The 22,497-nt window shown below is 57.3% G+C and overlaps 8 protein-coding genes across 8 annotated transcripts; 6 read left to right on the forward strand and 2 right to left on the reverse strand.

Moving 5' to 3' along the window:
- Positions 1-327: 327 nt before the first annotated feature.
- Positions 328-2,855, forward strand: BKCO1_1000039 (cbs domain-containing protein; the record flags this gene model as incomplete). Its single annotated transcript, XM_020269392.1, has 4 exons — positions 328-593; positions 666-892; positions 973-1,645; positions 1,703-2,855. The coding sequence occupies 4 exons, from the start codon at positions 328-330 to the stop codon at positions 2,853-2,855; spliced, it is 2,319 nt and encodes a 772-aa protein (XP_020132932.1).
- Positions 2,856-3,825: 970 nt separating this feature from the next.
- Positions 3,826-5,997, reverse strand: BKCO1_1000040 (udp-galactose transporter like protein; the record flags this gene model as incomplete). Its single annotated transcript, XM_020269394.1, has 1 exon — positions 3,826-5,997. The coding sequence occupies one exon, from the start codon at positions 5,995-5,997 to the stop codon at positions 3,826-3,828; it is 2,172 nt and encodes a 723-aa protein (XP_020132856.1).
- A 369-nt stretch (positions 5,998-6,366) lies between these two features.
- Positions 6,367-7,634, forward strand: BKCO1_1000041 (cdk-activating kinase assembly factor mat1; the record flags this gene model as incomplete). Its single annotated transcript, XM_020269395.1, has 2 exons — positions 6,367-6,758; positions 6,827-7,634. 2 exons carry the CDS (start codon positions 6,367-6,369, stop codon positions 7,632-7,634), a joined length of 1,200 nt encoding a protein of 399 aa, XP_020132857.1.
- Positions 7,635-8,248: 614 nt separating this feature from the next.
- BKCO1_1000042 (uncharacterized protein) lies at positions 8,249-8,761 on the forward strand (the record flags this gene model as incomplete). The annotated part of the gene is made up of 1 exon (XM_020269396.1): positions 8,249-8,761. The coding sequence occupies one exon, from the start codon at positions 8,249-8,251 to the stop codon at positions 8,759-8,761; it is 513 nt and encodes a 170-aa protein (XP_020132854.1).
- Positions 8,762-9,523: 762 nt separating this feature from the next.
- BKCO1_1000043 (uncharacterized protein) lies at positions 9,524-10,748 on the reverse strand (the record flags this gene model as incomplete). Its single annotated transcript, XM_020269397.1, has 6 exons — positions 9,524-9,783; positions 9,844-10,132; positions 10,184-10,265; positions 10,322-10,542; positions 10,594-10,664; positions 10,715-10,748. 6 exons carry the CDS (start codon positions 10,746-10,748, stop codon positions 9,524-9,526), a joined length of 957 nt encoding a protein of 318 aa, XP_020132855.1.
- Positions 10,749-12,905: 2,157 nt separating this feature from the next.
- BKCO1_1000044 (hydroxyacid-oxoacid transhydrogenase) lies at positions 12,906-14,550 on the forward strand (the record flags this gene model as incomplete). The annotated part of the gene is made up of 3 exons (XM_020269398.1): positions 12,906-13,360; positions 13,423-13,538; positions 13,595-14,550. 3 exons carry the CDS (start codon positions 12,906-12,908, stop codon positions 14,548-14,550), a joined length of 1,527 nt encoding a protein of 508 aa, XP_020132852.1.
- Positions 14,551-17,164: 2,614 nt separating this feature from the next.
- BKCO1_1000045 (aldehyde reductase) lies at positions 17,165-18,352 on the forward strand (the record flags this gene model as incomplete). Its single annotated transcript, XM_020269399.1, has 4 exons — positions 17,165-17,417; positions 17,469-17,828; positions 17,880-18,002; positions 18,054-18,352. 4 exons carry the CDS (start codon positions 17,165-17,167, stop codon positions 18,350-18,352), a joined length of 1,035 nt encoding a protein of 344 aa, XP_020132853.1.
- A 420-nt stretch (positions 18,353-18,772) lies between these two features.
- Positions 18,773-22,441, forward strand: BKCO1_1000046 (snf2 family helicase atpase; the record flags this gene model as incomplete). Its single annotated transcript, XM_020269400.1, has 1 exon — positions 18,773-22,441. The coding sequence occupies one exon, from the start codon at positions 18,773-18,775 to the stop codon at positions 22,439-22,441; it is 3,669 nt and encodes a 1,222-aa protein (XP_020132850.1).
- Between the last annotated feature and the right edge of the window lie 56 nt (positions 22,442-22,497).

Consider the following 22,497-nt stretch of genomic DNA (forward strand, 5'->3'; position numbering starts at 1 on the left):
TGCGGGACGCGCCCGGCGAGCCCGAAGACTCTTCGTCGCGACGACTGCACATCAGCCCTGCGAGTTCTGACCGACACGCCCAGGACCCAACACCAAGTGGATGCGCGCGCGTGGACTGCTCTGTGTGGCTGCTTGAGCAAAAGAGTGGTGCCGAAGCCCGTTGACCGCCATACGTGCGCTTGAAACGCCCGGGCCCCAGTTTGGCCTGCGCGCCGCCTGCGACCCTCCGAGAGCACTTCAAAACACCCACCTCTGCCATCCCAAGCTTCGCCTCCACCACGTTGCTCCCCGCGACACCACCCTCTCAGCCCTTTTGCCGGCTTGCCAATGTCTCTTGTTTTTGCAAGGGCCCTTGCCAGTGGCCCTTTTGCTCCCAATGGCCTCGCCCGAGTGAGACCCATCGCCCTGCTCTCGGCTGGCCTGCTGCTGTCCGCCGTCGGCCATGCCGCCCCGCTGAGGAAGCATGTCCCCGTCGCCGTCCTCGCCGACGAGGACCTGCCCAAGGACCCCGCCGACGCCAGCCTCTGGATCTACCTGAGCGTTGCCGTCGCCCTGGTCCTGCTTGGAGGCGTCTTCGCCGGTCTGACCATCGCGTAAGTCTTCCCGAGCGTCGCACACCCCCGCCATTTCACGTCGTACCGCCACTGACCACTGTCTCAATCCAGCCTCATGGGCCAGGACGAAATCTACCTCCAAGTTCTCGCTGCCTCCGGCGACGGTGCCGAGCGCAAAAATGCCGCACGTGTGCTCCGTCTGCTCAAGAAGGGCAAGCACTGGGTCCTGGTCACACTGCTGCTCAGCAACGTCATCACGAACGAGACGCTGCCCATTGTTCTCGACAGATCGCTCGGTGGAGGTTGGCCTGCTGTCGTCAGCAGTACCGTCCTGATTGGTATGACTTCATGATGCGTCATTTCGAATTTTAGACGCCCCCTTCCGTCCATTGATCCGCCACTGACAGCTCCGTGACAGTTATTTTCGGCGAGGTCGTTCCCCAGAGTATCTGCGTCCGCTATGGCCTGCCAATTGGAGCCTGGATGTCACCCATCGTGCTCGCCCTTATGTGGATCATGTGTCCCGTCGCGTGGCCCACCGCGAAGTTGCTGGACTACCTCCTGGGAGAGGATCACGGAACAACGTACAAGAAGGCTGGTCTCAAGACCTTGGTCACCCTGCACAAAACCCTTGGAGAGAGCCCCGAGGAACGCTTGAACCAGGATGAGGTTACAATCATCAGCGCTGTGCTGGATCTTAAGGAGAAGCCCGTCGGAAGCATCATGACCCCGATGAACGACGTATTCACCATGTCGGCCGATACCGTGCTTGATGAGAAGATGATGGACAACATTCTCTCAGCTGGCTACTCCAGAATCCCCATTTACCAGCCTGACAACCCGCGTAACTTCGTTGGCATGCTCCTAGTCAAGCTGCTGATCACTTACGATCCCGAGGACTGCAAGCAAGTCCGCGACTTCTCCCTGGCCACTCTTCCTGAGACCCGTCCCGAGACTAGTTGCCTCGACATTGTCAACTTCTTCCAGGAGGGCAAGTCCCACATGGTTCTTGTTTCCGACTTCCCAGGCGAATCGTATGGTGCTCTTGGTGTCATCACTCTGGAGGATGTCATCGAGGAGCTGATTGGAGAGTGAGTGTTGCACCAAACAAGGAAAAAACCTGCAGTCAGGCGCTAACAATGCTCTAGGGAAATCATCGACGAGTCTGACGTCTTCATTGATGTTCACAAAGCTATTCGCCGCATTACCCCTTCTCCCCGCAACCGCGTCCCCAAGGGCGAAGTCGTTGCTGAGCGTCCCGAGGAGCTTGATGCCGATGAGACCACTGGTTTACTATCAGAGTCTCGCCGGAAGAGCACCGACAGCAGCCGCGTGTTTGGGACCAGCCCTCAGGTCAAGTTCTTGATGCGTCGCAGCAGCAGCGGTCACGTTTCGGCCGGAAAAGCAAAGCCACTTGGACTTCGGGATGGTACTTCTTCTGAGTTGAGGGAGCACCTCAAGCACCTTGGACCGTCAAATGCTGCTAGCAACCCCCGGTCTACCCGTATCAGCACTGTGAAGATCAAACCGAGTGTCGGCACGATCCCCGAAGCCAACGTCGAGAATGGAATTGGAAAGAGCGCGACTGCTCCTGCGGAAACGGACGCCCACCTTAAGGTCGGACCGACCGCTCTCCAAGGCGGCATTGGTGAAGGTGTTCTCGCCAACAGTGGCAGCAATGCCAAGGATGGTGCTCATGCTGTCGCTACGACTTATGGTGCTATTGGAAACAATGCGCCGCCTGCTGACTCCGAACGTCCTTCCGACCGCCCCTTGTCCAAGAAGTCCTCGAAAGACAACGCAAGCAACTCGTCCAAAAAGGCAAAGATTGTTGTCGACAACCGTCCCTTTGGCGAGCAGAGATCAAACAGTTCCAGCACCGTTGGTTCGATACACAGCGGATCCGCTCCCCGCTCCCCGCACGTCGGAAAGTCTGCTGTTAGGTCGGGTTCGATATCGGAAAACGTCATCGATGTGAACGGTGTCAAGAAGATGGTTCTCGATGTTTCGAGCAGCTCCGACGACGAAAACGAGCGCAAGGGTTCCAGCCACTCACACGGTTCGTCGCACAAAAACTGGGGAAGCAGCAGTGGCCACAGCGGCTTTGTCAATGTCCCGTCTAGCTCAAGTAAAAAGCCCGAGCGTGAGGCCAAATCCGCGGCCACGGACGGCCAAAACGATCAGAACGACGCAGACCCTAATAGCGGCACCGGCGACAGCCAAGTGATCCCCGGCGAGTCCGGCACGCAAAAGAAGAAGAGGAAGAAGCGCGCCAACAAAAAGAAGAAGGGTACTTGGTAAGGTGATGCGACGTCAGAAGACGGCGTTGGATCGGACGGGTAGGTTGGCGAAGAAGATCTGATGGCTTTTCTTTTTCACGTTGAAAGCGTTCGTTCATGGGTACTTTGGCGAAAGGTTACGAGGCATCATTCTATTTGTTTCCTCCCTTTCGTAAATGTCATTTTGATGTCACTCCAAGGTGGTGGGCAGGGCTTTCCCATTTTCTTTTCCTTCGGCTCCCTTTTCACTTCCTCGTTTTCTACGAGAAGTACGTCTCTCAGTGTTCGTCTGTCTTGGCGCATCCGCTCGGCAGACACGTTGCAGAAAAACAAACATGGTATCCGCGGCGCTGAAGGCGGAGAAGGCGACGAGATGATGGAAAAACGCTGTCGATGTACGATACGGAACCCTTTCGAACGGAAAACTTCCTTTTTTCCGCTCTCCTACTTTTCAAACATACATACTGAACATCTTATACTCTTTCATTGCGCTCCTCGCGATTCTTCGTTCCTTTCAATTGCTTGTTGTCTCGGGATAATTGTCTCTTTTGCCAGACGGAGGTTCAACACCCTTTGCGTGGTTGAGAGGGGGGGATAATTGGTTGATTCAGGGTTGCCCCCTTTCCTTTCCAAGGTCTAGATATTTTTGTTTATCCCAATAAAACCATTAGGTCTACAAGCTGAGTCTGTTCTCGTGATACCGCGGAAACGCCCCATGCGTTAAAATACAGACTGACGGCCTCGCCTCGCTCGATGCACCGGCCAAAAGGAGAAGAAAAAAAAGAAAATCAAAAGCAACAACCACTTCAGAAGAACGGCTGTGCTGCATCCGAGCTCACACCCATCACGTCGGTTCCCCTCGTGATTTTGACAAAACTCCTTCCTTCCTTCCCGCCTGTCCTTCCGCAAAACAAGCCTTCCTTGTTCCGTCCGGCAATCACCCTTCACCTCCACCACCCACTCACCCACCTTCCTCTTTACTGTCCCCCCCCCTACTGCTGCTGCTCCGCCGCCCTCACCCTCGCCGCCCTGAACCTGCTCACCCGCCGCACGCTCCCGTCCTCGCGCTCCTCGACGAGCGGGCCCGCGCCGGCCGCCTCCTCCTCCTCCTCCTGCGACGGCCGCACGAAGCCGCCGTCCTGCCGCTGGATCATCTTGGCGCGCAGCTTGTGGTACGCCGTCAGCGCCTCCTGCGAGAGGGTGGCGGGGTCGAGGCCGTCGGGGTCAGGTGCAGATACGGGTGTGGGGGATGAGGAGGAGGCGGAGGCGCGCTCGATGACGGTGGGGGCGAGGGTTGCGTTGGGGGGGCGGGTGGGGGTGGGGCGGTGGTGGGGGCGGGAGTTTTCTTGTTCTTCTTCTTCTTTTTCTTCTTCTTCTTCTTCGTCGTCGTCCTTGGGGAACGAGGAAGCGAGAGGGGTTTGGGGGAGCGCGGCGCGCGCGGTTTTGAAGCGAGAGGGTTTGCGGGTGGGAGTGGAGGGGGCGGGGTCGGTTGCTGAAGGTTCCGAGGGGGTTTGTTCTTGGTTTGGTAAGGTTGTGGTGGGGAAGGAAGAGGCGATGGGGGTTTGGGGCAGTGCGGCGCGCACGGCTTTGAAGCGGGAGGCTTTGCGGACAGGAGTAGAAGGGGTGGTGTCGGAGGACACGGCGGTGCTGCGCTCGATGATGGCGTCTGCGATGGGGCGGGGCTCGGTGGAGATTGGAGGGAGAGGTTCCGAGGCGGGTTTGGGAGCCGGTGAGACGTCGACGGAGTCGGCGAAGCGGACGCCCTTTGAAGAGGATGGGGAGGTGCAGTTGGATGTGGCAGCGGTCTCGACGGCGGTAGGCTCTGCAGCCTTGTCATTGTCCTGAGGCTTGGTGGACTGCTTGGTCTTGGTTGATGTCTTGGGAAGCAGCGCTGGAGGAATTTGCTCGTCCGTCCGGACGACGAGCTTGTGCACGCCTTGGGCTTGTTGCAGCATATTGTTCAGGTCTGCCTCTTCGGGTGCTGGACCGAGGTTCTCGATCATCTGGGCGTCCAATTTCTTTTCTAGATCCCTCATCTTCTGTAGGTATTCCTCAGTGATGACGGGCCTGCTCCTGCCCCACTCGTCCTCTTCCACCTCCTCAATGTCAGAGTCCTCTTCTTCATAGTCGTATTCGTCGTCGTCGCTGCCGCCTTCGTCCAGGTTCAGCTCCGCGACGACGTGGCCAACCTCATTCAAATGATATTCCAGCATTTCACGCCTCATTTGAGCATCCTCTTCAGACTCGTTCTCTGGGATCACGGGCTTCTGAATGCCTGGGTTTTGCGGGCCCGCGACCTCAGCACCGACAACCTCGTCTTTGTCGTTCAGCTCAACGACACGACTGCCTGGTTTGAAGTTCATATGTGCGCTGATTGAACCGCTCGCCTCGGGAACGCCAGAGGAACCAGCGGGCGCTTTCGTATCGGGAGCGAAGGCAACGGACTTCTTCCGACGTGGTGGGGGGGCAGCCGGTGATGAGCTTTCAGCCCGTACGGGTGCCTTTCCTTTATCCTGCTTTTTTCCTTCTGAGCCTGATTGATCGGAAGCGGTGGTCGGTTCGGCAGCATCAGATATTCCTTCGGCCTTGGACGAACCCTCGCCCCCCTCTTCAGGCAGCTCGATGCCAGCTTTTTTCAGAGTGTCCATGATCTGCGCCGTTTGGTGTCCTGGTTGGGAGATGGAACTGGAGAGAACATTTCCTTCCTCATCCAGCTCTTCTCGAATATCCATAAGCGGCCCTCCTTCCTCATCTGCCAGGCTCGGTTCGCTGATGATGATGACCTTGTTCAGCTTGTCCTCCGCAGCGTCGACTTGCTTCTGCACAGTGTCCACATTCTTCTGCACGTATTCCTGCCTCCGCGAAATCAAGTCGATGACCTGGTTCGCGCTCCGGTTCAAGTCCTTGCCCAGCAGCTCGGTGATTTCCTTCTCGTCGACTAGCTGGCCGCCGAATTTACGGCCAAGAAGCACCATGTCCGCAGCGGTGGGATCGGGCCCGTCGGGTGTCTTCTTGAATCCCTGGATCTCCTCCTTCAATCCCTCGTACTCGGCGTCCCATGTTTGCCAGTGCTGCAGCGATTTGCGCAGCCTCGCGATTTGCTCTTCGAGGCGTAGACGGTGGCTCTCGAGGTCGTCCAGCTGGTCGCGAGATTGCGCGCTCATCTTCGCAGGAATTGGAGGGCGGAGGGCGGCGGAGCTGGTTGTGAGGTTGTAGCCTGGTGGTTGCAAAGAAAAGAGTGACGCGAGCGGAAGGCGCTTGGAACTGGGCGCGGAACAGGCCGCAGACCCTGCGCTTGTGATGACAGCATCGCAAAAGTGGTTGCCAGTGATCAACGCCGCAAACCTCCGACTCCGACAGCTTTGAAAGCACGGACAACGGGCCGCCACTCGGGCTGAATCAAGCAGCTCCACCGACACGCGCCCTGCACATCCCACGTCGACCACGCGCGCGCTTCCCAGACCGCTACATTGCGGGCGATCGGCGCGCTGCCCCAAACCTAAACCACACAACACCTCAATACCGCCTCTATCATGTCCCGAGCAGCGCGCCGCGAGAGCGGGCCCCAGGCTGCGAAGGGCTCGCAGGCAGTTGAGGACGGCGGTGAGCCACTGCACGCCCGTCTTCAAGCAGCGTTGTGTTTCGAGCCCACCAAGAGTACTGACGAGAAGCCCGCCGTACCAGACATCTGTCCCGTGTGCAAGTCGTCGCGCTACCTCAACCCCAACATGCGCTTCCTCATCAACCCGGAGTGCTACCACCAGATGTGCGAGTCGTGCGTCGACCGCATCTACTCCCACGGCCCCGCCCCCTGCAGGATCGTCGGCTGCGGCAAGACCCTGCGCAAGAACCGCTTCCGGAAGAAGACGTTCGAGGACATCCAGGTCGAGCGCGAGGTCGACATCAGGCGGCGGGTCGCAGCTGTGTAAGTGCTCTATGCGCGCGTGAAGGCTGGCGATGGTGAACCTGCGCTGCTTACGCAATGCTCCGTAGCTTCAATCGCCGCGAAGACGAGTTCGAGACGCTACAAGATTACAACGACTACCTCAACGACGTCGAGGACGTCACCTACGACCTCGTCCATCGCATAAACGTCGAACAGGCCGAGGCCAAGCTTAGAAAGTATGCCGAGGCGAACCAAGCCTCCATCAAGGAGAACGAGGTCCTCTCCATGCAGGAAGCCTCGGCGTGGGAAGCACAACAGGCCGCGGAGAAGGAGCAGGCCAAGCTGCGCCGGGAGGCCGCTCTGCGTGAGAACCAGGAGCTGCAACGCGAACGTCTGGAGGGCCGCAGGGACGTCATCAACCAGCTCGCCAGCGGCCAGGGCGACGCCTCGAAGATCGCCCAGGTCCATCTCAAGCGTGCTGGTCAAACCCGCATCCAGCCCTCCGGTCCGCGCGTTCCCGCCGGCGCGGCCGCACCTACGCCGTCTAACGGTGCTCCTGGCGGCGGCGGCTTGGACGGCGGGTTCCAGATCAAAGGTCTCAAGAAGAAGGTCATCCAGGTGGAGAAGCCCTTCGATGCCTTTGGTGGAGATACCGAGACGCGCGAGTACGCCATCATTCAGGACCGCTACGACTGGAACTGGTTGGATGACTACTACTCGAAGCCTGTCTACGCGGCAGGTGGTTGCGACATCCAGGAGTACTACTCACACGCACTGTGTGATGCATTCTCCGGCTTCGGCATCTTTGTGCAAGACGAGATCACAAGTAAGGACGTCACGGACGCCCCGCCGCTTGCTACGCATGCTGCGGCTGCGGGGGCCCAGGGCGATGTGGTCATGGACGATGTCTTCTGAGTTTTATATACCCGTTCAGGCATCGGGCTGGCGTTTTGTAGGGTGGTAATTTTGATCGGATGCATCTATCCGGCGTTCTGGAGATTTTTGGAGCTGCAAATGTCACGCCAGCTGGGGTGTGTGTTTCTAGCGCTTGGCGTAGGCAGCGTTCTTAGCATTCCTTCAAGGCAGAATCTCATGATGTCTGCCTGGCCACTTGTGCGTTCCATTACGTTCGTGACACCGGGCCAAGAACGACATAGATTTCACGACTCCGTATGCAGGCCGTTGACCCTTGATGTACAGGCGAGGCGGCGGCTACCATCCTTTCTTCGCTTCTCAGCCCCCTGCGGTTTTCTGTAGGTACGGCCAAATATGTCAACAATCAGCAGGAAGTGGTAGCACAGCATCAGGCAGTTGCATTATGCAAGCATCAGATGCGATTGAAGGGTGTTTGCTTCTTATCTGGTACTTAAAGGTACGAGCCGTGGAGGTTTATTTTTTTTTTTTTACCTATCTTCTTACCCTCAGGTCTTGATGCGGCTTGGATCTTGCCTTGACTGGTCTTGTTTTCTTTCGATACTGTTCGACTGCCTACCATGCCCCCCAAAATGATCTCAAGCAAACTCTTCCAGATGCCAACCTTCTCATCAGCCAGCACACTCAACCTGAAGTCGTACACAGCCGCAGCCATCAACAAGAACAAAGCCAACCCCGAAGCATGGACGAAGCCCGACTTGTTCAAAGACGTTGCGGACTCGTACCTGCAGGCGCAACTGCGCTTCCACAGCATAGACTCGGCGGCCTACAAGAACGCCTTGGCCGAGGTAGACTCAACTTCCTGCGCAAACATACCCTCCCCCTCCCCCTCCTTCCCTCTCTTATCCTTCATCCTCCCCCACGACCTATCATCTTACTCACACTACACCCTACGCCGAGGGCTCTATCCAGATCACCTCCCCCACCCTCCGCACCCACTTCGAGACGCACCAAGCCAAGGCGAAGAAGCAGCGTCGTCTCTCGTCGTCGTCGTCGTCGGGCAACCTCGACGTGCCGGACCCGCGGCGCTGCGGCCGCATCGAGGATCTGGACTACGGCCGGTGGTGGACGGACGTCGTGGCGGCGAACCCGGGCGTGAGGCTGGATGAAGGGATGGCGGATGAGATACTCGCGCGGTTCGAGGCGCTGGTGAGGGGGATGTTGCCGATGAAGATGACGGCGAAGGAGGTGGAGGGGGCGTTGGGGCGTGTGAGTGGTTTTTTTCTTCTTTTTTTTTTTTTGGAGTGGCAGTCGAGCCCGCGCTGTTGAGTTGTGAGGGTGAGTGAGTGCGTGAGTGAGTAAGGCTGACTTTTTTTTTTTCCCCTGTGAGCAGTTGCGGAAGGGGAGGAAGCGGCATTGGCAAACTGAGAAGAAAATTAATGAGAGGCAGAAATCGGAGGGGGGGAAATGAAAGACTTTGTTACAACATGCCTGGATGGTCGAATGCTGTCGGCTCAAGTCTTGATGGAAGGGGGGGAATAGATCTCTTGTATCCTTGGCTTGGGAACAATCACTATCGTGCTTTGAGGCTTGTGGCTGTCATAAACTTGCGTCTCTTGTATTCTACTTCCAAGAGCTTCGTTGCTTAAAGGAGACTAGCGAGCATACCCAAGGTACGGCACTGAACCCTTCACGTGTTGGCGTAAACGGCACAAATAGATAGCCCCGATGGGGTTCCTGACGCTTCCGATTTTCGCCCCTGTCTCCGGCGTCTCCGGAACCAGGTGTCTTGGCTTTGGCGCGTCAAATCTTCAGGCAGGCAAGTGAGTTGTGCGACGCAGCCTTTCGAGGAAACGAAAGTTCGGTTACATTGGGGCTTGCTGCCTGTAGAAGTAAGGGATACCCGACCCCTGATGAGAAGAAGAGAACGTTCATGGCTTTCCCATCCATATTTGCGTGAGATAGTCCTCCGCACTGGTGTACTTGTAATTGGGAAGCCGTTTATTCCAAGCATCAGATACGGTCCACGCTCCCTGCGCGACGGACCTCAGAAAGGTGATCATGATATGCCGCGAGATAATCTCTCGGTGCTCGTCCGGGATGCAGGGATGCGTGATCAAAGGGCACCACGAAGTTTTGAGCTGGCCTTCTCTCAAATCTTCCAACGATACGCTTTCTACTCTCATGGGACCTGGACCATGTCGGATTATTACGGGGGTTGATGAGAGATGCTGGAAAGGCTCGGACTTACCTCTCAACTTTTCGCCGAGCCTTATCAGTTCTGCCATAGTAACTTGTGTCCCTCTAATCCCGCCGTCTACCGGCCATTTCCCTTCGTACTCAAGGGACTCTGCGACGACAAAAGCCATGTCCTGCACGGTTGTGAGGCAGAGTGAGAAGTCGCCGGCGCCCACGGTGATGGCTCGGCGATTATCGAAGTCGACAAGCCATGGGCTCATGGACAGGTGTTTGGTCGTGGAATAGGGGAAACCAAAGTAGTTTGTGAAGAGACCGGGCTGGAAGATTGTGTATTCTAATCTCTTGGTCTGGAGTCAACCCGGGGCTCCGGAGCGGAAGGCGTTTGCACTTACGATCCTCCCACTGTTGCACTCCTCGAGGTATTCGCGGATCTCGTCCTTGAACCTGTAGTGAGGAATGCTCCAGTTCAACCGGCTATGCTCCCATGTGTCAGAAGCTTATCGTGGTTTGGCGCGAGCGTGACTGCTTACCTTCCCCACTCAGACGGCGCAAAGCGTTTGACGCCTGCTTGGATGGATGCATCGATGAGGTTCTTCGAGTTTCTCACGGCGCTTGTATAGTCCAGTCCGGTGAAGAAGCATAGAACGACGTCGGTCCCTCGCAAGACCTGGGCCAGCGATGGTTTGTCGGAGTAGTCGACGTGTATCCACTTGATGCCCTTCTTGTCCGCGGCGCACGGGCTCTCCGTGGGCTGCTGATGGTCAGCCGAGGGCTCTTGCCACACCAGACAGCAAAACGTTACCCTCTGCTCAAGAATGGTCACCTCGTGCTTGTTGCGGGCCAGTATCTGGTCGATGACTTCACGAGCGACGTCTGGAGGGCAGTGAGCAGAGAGCAGCGGGTGGGGCTGGCGGCGGGCATACTTCCAGAGCCGCCCGCCACGGAAACTTTAACCATGCTGAGAGGTTTGTTCTGACGGAGGACGAATTTGCGCCTGCCGCGATTTTTTGCAGGCAGCGGAGGGAAGCATTTTGAATGCGGAAAGCCCGGGCTCGGGAGCGGGGACAGCCGATGTACAGGGTCTGGGTCGGGAGCATCAAGTCGTCGTTGGACGGCACTTGCCGGCCGTATCGATCTGCCTGTAAATCAGACAGTGTGGAGCTGGGGCTTGGTGTTTTTTTCGTTGCGGGGGCCGTGTTAGCTGCGCCGGATGCTTACGCGATGCATCAGGGGGTCCGGGTCTCTGCGGCGCCAGCTCCGCCGATATAGCAGCGGCTGCTGTCTTGGTTGCGACGAAACCACCGGCTGTCCTCCAGGTGGGTTGTTTGGCTGGCCTGGAGCGGCGCGGTGATCGGCGGTGAAACTATAACCTAGTCGCTGCGCATGTTTTGCCGACTGTTGGACGCACATGACTTTTTGCCTCTCAGCTCGTTCCTGCTTCCTTTTCCGGTAGCTTCCCCTGCCTGGCCGATATACGGTGCTGGAGCATTCCGCGGGTGATGCGTTCCCGTGTCCGTCCTCCCGGGGTCGCCGCTCCGGAGGGGACGATCTTGCCGCAGATTGATCAGCGTCTTCGCACGAGAAGCGCTCACACCCATATGCTCTCCGTTACGCGTGTCCCATCCCTATATTACGGCGGCCCTTGGACGCTCGGACGCCACAGCGCTATCTTCCGTGCTGACGCGCGCCGGGCGGAGTGCATGCTTGGCTTACATTGGTTTCTCTGCTGCCTGATGAACATTTGCTGCTGTGTGACATCGGATAGGCCGTCGTAACGCCATACTCGCAGGACGATCGCTTGGCCGGGTATCTCGTGGTCATGGAAAGTTCCGTCTACCAATGACCACGCATTCTCGGGCGGAAAGCGCATCTTCCCCAGTGTTTTTGTCGGTCCTCTGAGATCTGCCTCGGCCTTGATCAGATGGAGAAGTCAGGAACGGAATGCCAACCCACCGTGCTCAGGAGCCCCTCTCGTCTTGGGTTCGGCGCGAAATTTGCTTCGCTTCGCCTGCTCCACTCCTCCAGCACCGCATCCATTCTCCTGGGCCTGAAGCGCATGTCGGGGTTCAGAGCATGGACCTCAGCAACCAGCCAATGGTAGCACAGCGTCCGAAAATGGCTCTCGTCATGTAAGAGATGTGGCAGACGAATGTTCTCGTGGTACCCTCCAAGCGGCCTTCTACCTAGGCGATGGTATCCACCTTTCGTCTAAAGATGTACCAGGGGGTGCTCCGGTGGTGTTCAGGACCCAGCTACAGCACAATGGCAGGTCAGATATCTACTGCGCGTGTGCTGGGTAGAAAGTCCATGGCCCTCCCTTGCCAGCCGAGAAGCTTTGCGACTGCGTGGTGATTCATTCTTGGATGCATCTCCGAAAGTTTGGGAAGCTTTCAACCGCCTTGACGCTCTGCTGGCTGCTCGATTTCGGAAGCCGGAAAAAAAAAGTGAAGGTGATTTGTTTTCCAGAGCATGTTTATCAAAAAAGGGTGTCGCTGTCGGTGACGGAATCTTCAAGGTTAAATAATGCGGAGAGGACGGGTACGGTTGCATCTTGGACGGTCTTGGCTTGCGAGCGGTAAGATGCGGTGCCGACCAGCCAACCGGACGGTGTACCACAGCGACATGGTTTTGCGCACGGCGAAGCATGGCCGAGTTGGATGCGCTGCAGTGAGATGGCGTCGCGCTGAAAAGACTTGAATGTTCGAGGGAGAGAAGCTTCGGCCCTTGTCGACAAGCTCCGAGCTCTGTGGCTCCAGCTGCGCGACTGACGCAATCGCGAAGCAGGCGGAGAGCGGCGATTGGCCAATCGGAGCTATGGGGAGCTCCGCTGTGCGGCAGCTGTCGAGGACCCCGCATTGCAGCCAGCTTGCAGGGGCCATGTCCCGCCGTCAATGCCATACCACCGCCGCCATGCCTCGGCCTCAAATCCCACCCGTACTCGACTCCACCATGGCTCTTCACCGCCGTCAGCACCTCCTGCCGCCTTGATCCTCCGAAATTTGCTGCTTCCCCAGTCCAACTGCTTCTCATTGGGAGCCTTGCAAGCAGTAGCAGCAGCAGCAGCAGCAGCAGCAACAGCAGTAGCGCCAGTTCTTGTCTCTTCCCCACTCCACCATGGCCGCCGTCCGCATCGCACCCACGCGTGCCGCCCGCGCTACGAGCCTTCTGCGCACCATCCAGTACACGCACCCGCCGAATTGTCCCTGCCACAGCAACCCCGCTCATCACCACCACCACCCGTCCTCGGCTCACCAGTTGCTCTCGTCGGCGCAGCAGTACGGCGCGCGTCACAATGGCGGCGCCCGCCGCAGCTTCGCCACCCCACTTGACACGTCGCAACAGAAAGAGTATGCTTTCGAGATGGCTGCAAGCTCAATTCGCTTCGGCCCGGGTTGCACCAAGGAGGTGGGCATGGACTTCACCAACATGGGCGCCAAGAAGGTCATGGTCGTGACGGACAAGACGGTGCGGAAGCTGGACGCCATGAAGCAGGTCCAGGAGGGCTTGGAGAAGGAGGGCATCGCATTCGAAGTCTTCGATGGGACGAGGGTGGAGCCTAAGGATAGCTCGTGAGTCTACTGCGCAGATTGGAACACGCTGCTTGTAGCGAACGAGGGCTGATCGAGCGCAGGATAAAGGAGGCGATTGCGTTCGCGAAGCCGTATCAGGCCGATGCTTTCCTGGCGGTAGGAGGCGGATCCGTCATTGACACGGCAAAGCTCATGAACCTTTACACTTCCTTCCCGGGTGCGTCTCCCCGCCCCTACTCGTAGCATCTCCGCTTGTACTAACCTTGGGTGCAGAGGCTGATTTCCTCGACTTCGTGAACGCCCCGCTCGGCCGCGGCAAGCCCATCACCTCCAAGCTGAAGCCCCTCATCGCCGTCCCCACGACCGCCGGAACCGGTTCAGAAACCACCGGCACCGCCATCTTCGATCTGGTCTCCAAAAAGGCCAAGACGGGCATCGCGCACCGCAACCTCAAGCCCACCCTCGGCATCTGCGACCCGATAAACACGCGCACCATGCCGTCAGCCGTCCACGCCTCCTCCGGCCTCGACGTGCTCTGCCACGCGCTGGAATCCTGGACCGCAATCCCGTACCACGAGCGGGTCCCGCGGCCGTCGAACCCGATCAACCGGCCCGCGTACCAGGGCGCCAACCCCATCTCCGACATCTTCTCGCTCCAGGCGCTGCGCAGCACGGTCAAGTACCTCCCGCGCGCGGTGCGCGACCCGGACGACTGGGAGGCGCAGGAGCAGATGCTGCTGGCCGCCACCCTCGCCGGCGTCGGCTTCGGCAACGCCGGCGTGCACCTCTGCCACGGCATGAGCTACCCCATCTCGGGCCAGAACCCGTCGGGCTACCGCCACGCCGGCTACCAGGTCGACGCGCCCATCATCCCGCACGGCGTCTCCGTCGCCGTCACCGCCCCCGCCGTCTTCCGCTTCACCGGCGCCTCCAACCCCGAGCGCCACCTCGCCGCCGCCGAGGCGTTCGGCGTCGACGTGAGCAACGTCAAGCGCGAGAACGCGGGAGAGGTGCTGGCGGACGCGCTGGCCGAGTTCCTCGTCGGCTTGGGCGATCAGCCGCGCGGGCTGAAGGCGCTGGGGTTCGCGAGGGGGGACGTCGATGCGTTGGTGGAGGGGACCATTCCGCAGGCGCGCGTGCTGATGCTGGCGCCGAGCTTGGAGATGAGCGAGGTGGAGAGGGAGAGGGAGCAGTTGAGGGGGTTGTTTGAGGAGGCGATGGAGTATTGATGTTGTTGAAGAAAACGGCGCATGAGTCGTCCTTTGTTGAGGGGAGACGTCCGAATAGCTGGTTGTTTGCAGGCGGGTGGTTGGGATATAGCTGTACATATGCTGCGCTCAAGGCCTTTGCTTTCTATGCTTGTATGTTGCGGTGACTGTGCAGGTTTGCAGATGCGTGTGGCTATCGCTCGGACTGATATGTTTGAGGTTCGGAACCACCAGGACCGGTTGGCCGACCAGTCGGGCAAAGCAGTCTAGACCACACGCACCAGCTACCCGGCGTAGTTCTGGTGACAATCCGTGAAGCTCCCTCCAGGAAGGACATCCAGGAAGGACAAAAGGATGAAGCCAAAGGGTGGATGAATAATGACTGTCATGGAAAAAAAATTCAATCTGGTTCGCGACGAAATCTTTATCTCGGCGTGCCAAGCAGCCGAAATTGATACGGGAATACATCATGCCCGAATCTTGAATCGAACACAGCACATGGGAGAGAATATGGTCGGCTTTACTGAGTGGCGAGCCAGCTCTCTCGCGGAGAGGGAGAAAAAAAAACTTTCTTAGCTGAAAGTGGTTTCGATCCACTGTCCTCCGGGTTATGAGCCCGGCGCTATTAAGGTTGTTAGTCGTCTGTTCGAACTTATGTCTTGAGTGGGAACTGCTTACCGCTTCCGCTGCGCCATTCAGCTTTTCTTGGCAATCAAAATGGCAACTGATCTTTCTATACCGATGCCCACTCATATCTCGCCCTAAACGGAGTTCTGAGATGCAGCATCTCAGGCAAGGATGCGGGAAGAGTTGGTGGATGCAATTTTTCAGCGATGACATGCTTGATTTTCAGGCTTTGAAGACCATTTACGGGGCTTGATGTTCGAAAAATCTCGACAACTGCACCTCCTTCTCGGTCCACCCAGCCAGAAAAGTGAACATGGCTGCAATCACCTACTTCGAAATAAGAATCGTGTACGATTGTTTTGGCTAGGGACCCCCCAAAAGAGTACCAGAGTACCGACCGTAGAGTGTTGAGACTGAGTCAGCTTATAGGCTTATGATAGACATCCACGAAGCAGAAGGGGCTGCTGTGCTGCCGTAAACAATTTAGCGGTAGACCTAAGGTTCTGATGATGGGTGAACGAAACGTTCACATGCTTAGCGCGTTATTAAATAAGCATGGTGCTCGGGATCCATAAGGTCAATCGATGACTGAAGACCATCATGTGGAGTCACTACTGTTCTAGAGATGATGGTTGCTTTGATTAGTCTTGTTACATGCATTATCGAAGATTTGTCGACGGTGCTCAATAAGCCAATCTCAGCAGCTTATCTTTACACGCAGCTACTGCTGAGTCCGACACCATAAGCTTTCTAACCGGCTAGTAGATGTAGATATCAACATGCAGGGTCATTACTAAGTAGCTTCTTTAGCGCTTATCGGTAAGATCCCTTGAATCCTCAAGCCAGCGCGTGTAATATCAACGTGGCGGCCTTCGAAGGGTGTTGGACTTGCAAAGCATTGCCGAAAAAAAAAAAAGACAGCGAAGATTGTATTGCGTTCGGTGGAAGCATGCAGGTAGCACGTTGGTTTAAGCTTATGGCACCAACTGTCGATCTGGAGAAATGGAAGCCATGTGCCTTTCGTGCCACGCCACTGCAAGTGCCCTGCATCTAAGGCCATGTCAATCATTTCCACACAATGCCCGCGTTGGTATTACCCAGCGGCTTCAGACAGTCCCTGAGAGTCTGACAATGCGATATCTCCGTATTCCGGTACGGCCGGATGTCAACGACTCGGCGGAAACTCGTCAAGACTCGGGGGAAAGCCCACGCTTGGGCGTCCATGGATTTCGTGCTCGCAGTGACGTCCAAAGGTATGCTGAGATCATCGTCGTTTGAGATTTTGTAATCTCGTAGGGCTGTGCTAACCCCACGCTGAAAACCGAGAGGCACATACCGCGACTTCTGAGACAAAATACACCACGGATGGACCCACTCTGTGACTCAGAGTAGGGTAAGCATTGCTCTTACTCCACTCCTGCGCTTTGTGTACAGCATCAGATTCGAGGAGATCGAATATCAGCTTGACTTCTGCTGTACTTGTGAGTACCGGAAGACTGGATGAGAACTAAGCGGAGTATTATAAATTTAGCTTTTACCAAGCCAAGGGTGGGATGCTGTTGCTCGATACCCCACATAGGATCAAATGCTATAGCTCACATTCAGGGAAGATCAACCACTAAGAGGCGGCATGGGAACTAACACCCTAAGCTTAACTCGGAAGCTGCATAAGCACTTGGAGATGTTCTGAAAGCATGTGAGTTTCTTGCATATCATAACTCATGAGCACCGTGGTGGTGCTGTGGAGGAGCGGTGTGTGATGTCGACAACGGTTCGGAAGGGGGGCCTAGACCAAACGGAGGGATGCGGATCTCCACGACTTTGCCGGGCCCACCATGACGTTGAATCCGTAAGCTTCATTCGATGCGTTGATCAACATCGGACCCGTCCCGTTTGACCGTTCCCGGCGAACTAGGGTCTGCCCAAGAAAACTTATAAGGTGAGCGGGGTACTTGATCTCCTGCCTCTTGAACGTGCCCTTTTCTTCGATTGATCAAACTTTAGCATCATGTCGCCCGTTGATAACCCGGCTATCCCCAAGGGCTCGACCGTCCTTGTCACTGGAGCAAATGGCCTGATCGGCTCGCAGGTCGCTGACAAGCTACTGAAAATTGGCTACAAGGTCCGTGGAACGGTCAGAGACACGAAGAAGAATGCGTGGATGAGCGAGCTCTTCGATGAGAGGTATGGCAAGGGCAAGTTTGAGCTTGTGTCTGTCCCAGACATGGCGGCTGAGGGGGCGTTCGACGAGGCCAAGAAGGGTAAGACTAGTACACTCAAGTGGCGAATGGACGGGCGTTGATATTCCGCAGGAGTCACCGCATTCATTCATGTCGCTTCGGTCTTGTCTTGGGACACCAATCCGCAGAATGTGATTCCTCCGGTCGTCAACGGAACTCTTATCGCGGCCAAGGCGGCGGCTAGCGAGCCTAGCATCAAGCGCTTCGTCCTCACTTCTTCGTCTTGGTCGACTACCATGCCTATCGCAGATACCAAGGTGGTAGTGGATGAGAACACCTGGGACGAAGATGCCGTGAAGGATGCGTGGAAAGAAGGCGCAGATGCCTCCCCACAGCAAGGCGCCATCGTCTACGGTGCGAGCAAGACGCAGTCTGAGCAGGCTTTGTGGAAGTGGGTCAAGGAGACGAACCCAGGATTGACTGTGAACTGCGGTAAGTTGCACTCTCACACTGCGAATTGATCCCGCCGACTCACGACATCAGTTCTGCCGTCCTTCAACTTTGGAAAGGCCTTGTCCGTCAAGCACCAGGGCCACCCATCCACTTCAGGTTCGATCGGAGCGCTTTGGACAGGAAACACCGAGCCCTTGAAGACTCATGTGCCGCGTATGTTGTCCCGAAATCACAGCCAGTATTGTCATCTAACAGGGACTACAGAACATTTCGTCGATGTCGAGGACGCGGCGTGGCTCCATGTGGCAGGCGCCATTCACCCAGATGTCAAGAGTGAGCGCATCTTCGGCGTGTCGGGGCCATACCAGTACAACGACATCCTTGCGTGGATGCGCAAGACTTATCCCGACCACAAGTTCCCTGAGGACTTCATGCATGGTCGTGATCTCACGGAATTCAAGCAGCGGAGCCGGGCCGAAGCGCTCTTGAAGGATATGGGTCAGCCAGGGTTCACTAGCCTGGAGGCGTCTGTTCAGAAGAACCTGGAAGGGTTAGCTTATTAGGCAGTTGTAGTCAAGCTGGGAAAGCGAAGCCATTGTGGCTCTGAAATATATGACGGTTCTGATAATGGGCTTAATGACGCGCGTGTAGGATGAGACTGCTTCTTGTGGGATCTAATGGAAGGCCGGAGATGGCGGAGAGTGATGAAACCGTGGAGAGGCGCGTCAGGGAGAATGGCCCAGCGGTAGGAGCGAGCGCGTTTTCACGAGGCGACGCGTTCTCCGGGTGTGTGGGGCGCAGGTGATGACGCGCGGTTGCCGGGCAACGCTCTCGCCGACAGTAAGACTTCCGGTCCATCAACACCTCTTAGTCGCCTTCCCTCTCCAAGCTGCGCCCGCCCAACCCCACGAATCTTTAGCGCCGGGCACCCCAAACGTTCGTTTCTCCCGCACCCTGTCAATCTACCCTGCGCTCTGACCCTCATGAACAACAGCAGGAAACATTCGCGTCGCGGGGCATTTCGGCCTATCAATAACCTCTCGTCGCAAACGAACCCTTCCTTCTCTCGCCACATCGCCGCCACCAGAGCACCGCCTACACAGGTCCACGACAGTCCAGCTTCGCCTGGAGTATCGGGCCACCTTACTCTCTTTTCCGACAAGGTTGGAAAGACAGATCCGTCACAGGGCGGACTGCAAGAACGTTGGGCGCCCGAGAGCCCAGGCAGCGGTCTGGTCCTCGGAGACGATAGCTCCCTGTTTGACGAGCGCGAGTTAGGCGCCGAGCCCAGCCCGCATCAACCAATCGATTCGATTGCGCCATCTTGCTCCGGATCCCACTCGAGGAATATTCGAAAACCCGACCGCACCGATCCCGTCATCCACACTTCACGGCCTACGTCACAAGCTACAATGGTCAACGAGAGGGAGCCACCCAGGGCACCTGGCCAGCAACAACCGGCGCGCCCGGTGTTCGGCGTTCCCAACGAGGGACCCAAGTTCGGCGAGGCCAGTCCTCTGCGAAACCCGCTGAAGCGGGACAAGTACTCCAACCTCTTTGTCCAGCACAAGCCGGGGGGTTCGCGTCCTGAGTTTCACAAGACCAATACTAGGGGGTTCCTTCCTGGCCAACAGCAGGACCAGGATGTCGTCGAGATCCCTAAGCCGCCGGCTCCGAAGCCGCAGACCGTTGCTCCCACGGCTCGGCCCATCTACTCCTCCGCTCGCCCAGTGGGAGGTTTCCAGCCGATCAACGGCATGCCCGAGCACCTCAACTTATCGGGAGAGAAGAAGAAATCTGCAATCGACCTCACCGGCAGCGACGACGACGAGTTTGACCCCGACGCTGCTATCCGTGATGATCGCTTCGGCGCTGCAGACCCCTTCGCCTATGTCGATGCGAACCAAGCAAGCGAAAACATAAAGAACCTGTTGGAGGGCGCTTTCGACGATGAAGAGGACAAACCCAAGACCAGGCTACGCAAGAGGAGTCAGGCGAAGAAAAGCGCGGATGAGAAGGCCGCCAGCTTGGCCGACAAGTTGAAGGCGCTGGAGGTGCAGGCCGCGGAGAAGGAGAAAGAAGCGGAGCCAGAAGACGACGAGGAAGAAGATGATGGCAGCGTGGATGGTTTGGCCGTCAAGCTCCTCCCTCATCAAGTCGACGGTGTTTCGTGGATGATGGACAAGGAAGTTGGCCAGCGCAAGAAAAACGGAGTCCTGCCCAAGGGTGGTATTCTGGCTGATGACATGGGTCTTGGTAAGACAATCCAGGCTCTCGCTCTCATTCTTACCAACCCCCGCCCGGACCCCGAGGAACCCTCCGAAGAGAAGCCCAAAGACAAGAAGAAAAAAATCGCATCGACTGTCTGCAAGAGCACATTGGTTGTCGCACCCCTCGCGCTTATCAAGCAATGGGAGAGCGAGGTCAAGACGAAGGTTCTGCCTTCTCACAAGCTCAAGGTTCTCGTGCATCACGGCCCTTCGCGCACCAAGCGGGCCGATGAACTGAAGAAGTATGACATCGTCGTCACCACCTACCAGATCCTTGCTTCGGAACATGCGGCTAGCTCAGATGGCCCTGACGGCCCGAAGATTGGATGTTACGGTGTACATTGGTACCGCGTCATGCTTGACGAGGCCCACAGCATCAAGAACCGAAACGCAAAGATGACCCAAGCTTCCTATGCTCTTAGGTCGCACTATCGCTGGTGCTTGACCGGCACTCCCATGCAAAACAACCTCGACGAGCTACAAAGCTTGATCAGGTTCCTCCGGATCAAGCCGTACGATGAGCTCAGCCGTTGGAAAAATGACATCGCTGGCCCAATGAAGAACGGCCGTGGAAACCTTGCCATGCGGAGACTCCAAGTCTTCTTGAAGGCCTTCATGAAGCGTAGGACCAAGGATGTACTTAAGCAGGCGGGTGCACTCAACCCCGGTGGAAAGCCCACCGCGGAGGGTCAGAAGAGCGAAGGTTTCAGGATCGTGGGTCGTAAGGTTGAGACTGTCGTTGCCGAATTCAGTCCAGATGAACGCAAGTTTTACGACCGCCTGGCAGACCGAGCACAAAGTCGTCTTAACGAGATGATGGGGGGAGAGAAGGCCGATTACATTGGCGCCTTGGTTCTGCTTTTGCGTCTGAGGCAGGCCTGTAACCATCCGGAGCTGGTCGGCGGTCAGGTCGGCAAGGACAAGGATGCCATCAACGGCGCTGGCGCTGGTATCCCCAAGGAGATGCAGACTCCGAGGAAGCCCCGGGCAGAAGAGGCCAAGGAGCTGGACGACCTTGCGGACTTGTTCGGCGGCATCAGCGTGGCGACGAAGCATTGCGATGTTTGCCAGATTGAGCTCTCAAAGGCCGAGGCTTCCGCCGGTGCTGTGAGATGCGCAGACTGCGACGCCGATCTTGCAGCTCAGAAATCGAGACACAAGAAGAAGAAGCACGTGTCGAAGACGAAGGCGAAGAAGGAGGTTGTCGAGGATGAGGATGAGGATGAGGATGAGGATGACGATGACGATGACGATGACGATGACGAGGACGAGGACGAAGACGAATCTCCTGTGAAGCCAACTAAGCTCATGCGGAAGAAGAGGGTCGTTCTCGACAGCGATGACGAAGATGAGGAAGGCGAGTGGCTCGTTCCAGAAGATCAACGCGAGAGTGAAGATCTGGGGAAAGCTGGTGGCACCGATGATGAGAATGCGGAAGGCGGCGGCGACTCACTGGGATCTGAAGATTCGGAGACCGAAGACGACGAGCCCGACACGCCTTCAAAAAAGCCAAAGAAGAAGGTCATCAACCTCGTTTCGTCAGAAGGCGAACAGCAAACGGAGGATTCCGCCTTGGAGTCCGAGGAAGAAGACGAGGATGAAGATTCCGAAGTGGAGAGCGACGAAGCTTCGTCCGACGACGAGGGCCCAGTCCCCTCCACCAAGATCCTCCGGCTGCTGGACATCCTCGACAAGGAAACCCCGGACCACAAGGTCATCGTCTTCAGCCAGTTCACGTCGATGCTGGACCTCATCGAGCCCTTCCTCCGCAGCGCCGGCCACCGCTTCACGCGCTACGACGGCAGCATGCGCAACGACCTGCGCGAAGCCTCGCTCAACAAGCTGCGCAACGACCGCGCCACGCGCGTCCTCCTCTGCAGCCTCAAGTGCGGCTCGCTCGGGCTCAACCTCACCGCCGCCTCGCGCGTCGTCATCCTCGAGCCCTTCTGGAACCCCTTCGTCGAGGAGCAGGCCATCGACCGCGTCCACCGCCTCAACCAGACCGTCGACGTCGTCGTCTACAAGCTCACCGTCCGCAAGACCGTCGAGGAGCGCATCCTCGACCTGCAGGAGGCCAAGCGCAAGCTCGCCAACGCCGCCATCGAGGGCGGCAAGGCCATCAACAAGCTCAGCATGCGCGACATCATGAACCTCTTCAGGCGCGACGCCGAGCACGAGCATCCCGTCGATACGCACGACATGGAGTTCAGCGGTACCGGCGCGTTCAAGGGCGTGCTGGGTCGCGCGATCGACGTGCAGGAGGAGGCGGCGGGCGATCTGAACGTTAGGGATTGGAGCGCGGCGAGGCAGGGCGGTTATGAGAGGAAGAAGGGGAGTGGCAGCAGTGGGCGCGCTGAGCATGCTGTTTATGGCAGGAGGTAAACGGCAGTAAAGCTTTTTTTTTTTTTTTTTTTTGGGGGGGGGGATGCTATTGTTAT

This window comes from Diplodia corticola, assembly GCF_001883845.1.
Source record: "Diplodia corticola strain CBS 112549 chromosome Unknown scaffold10, whole genome shotgun sequence".
Taxonomy (NCBI): domain Eukaryota; kingdom Fungi; phylum Ascomycota; class Dothideomycetes; order Botryosphaeriales; family Botryosphaeriaceae; genus Diplodia; species Diplodia corticola.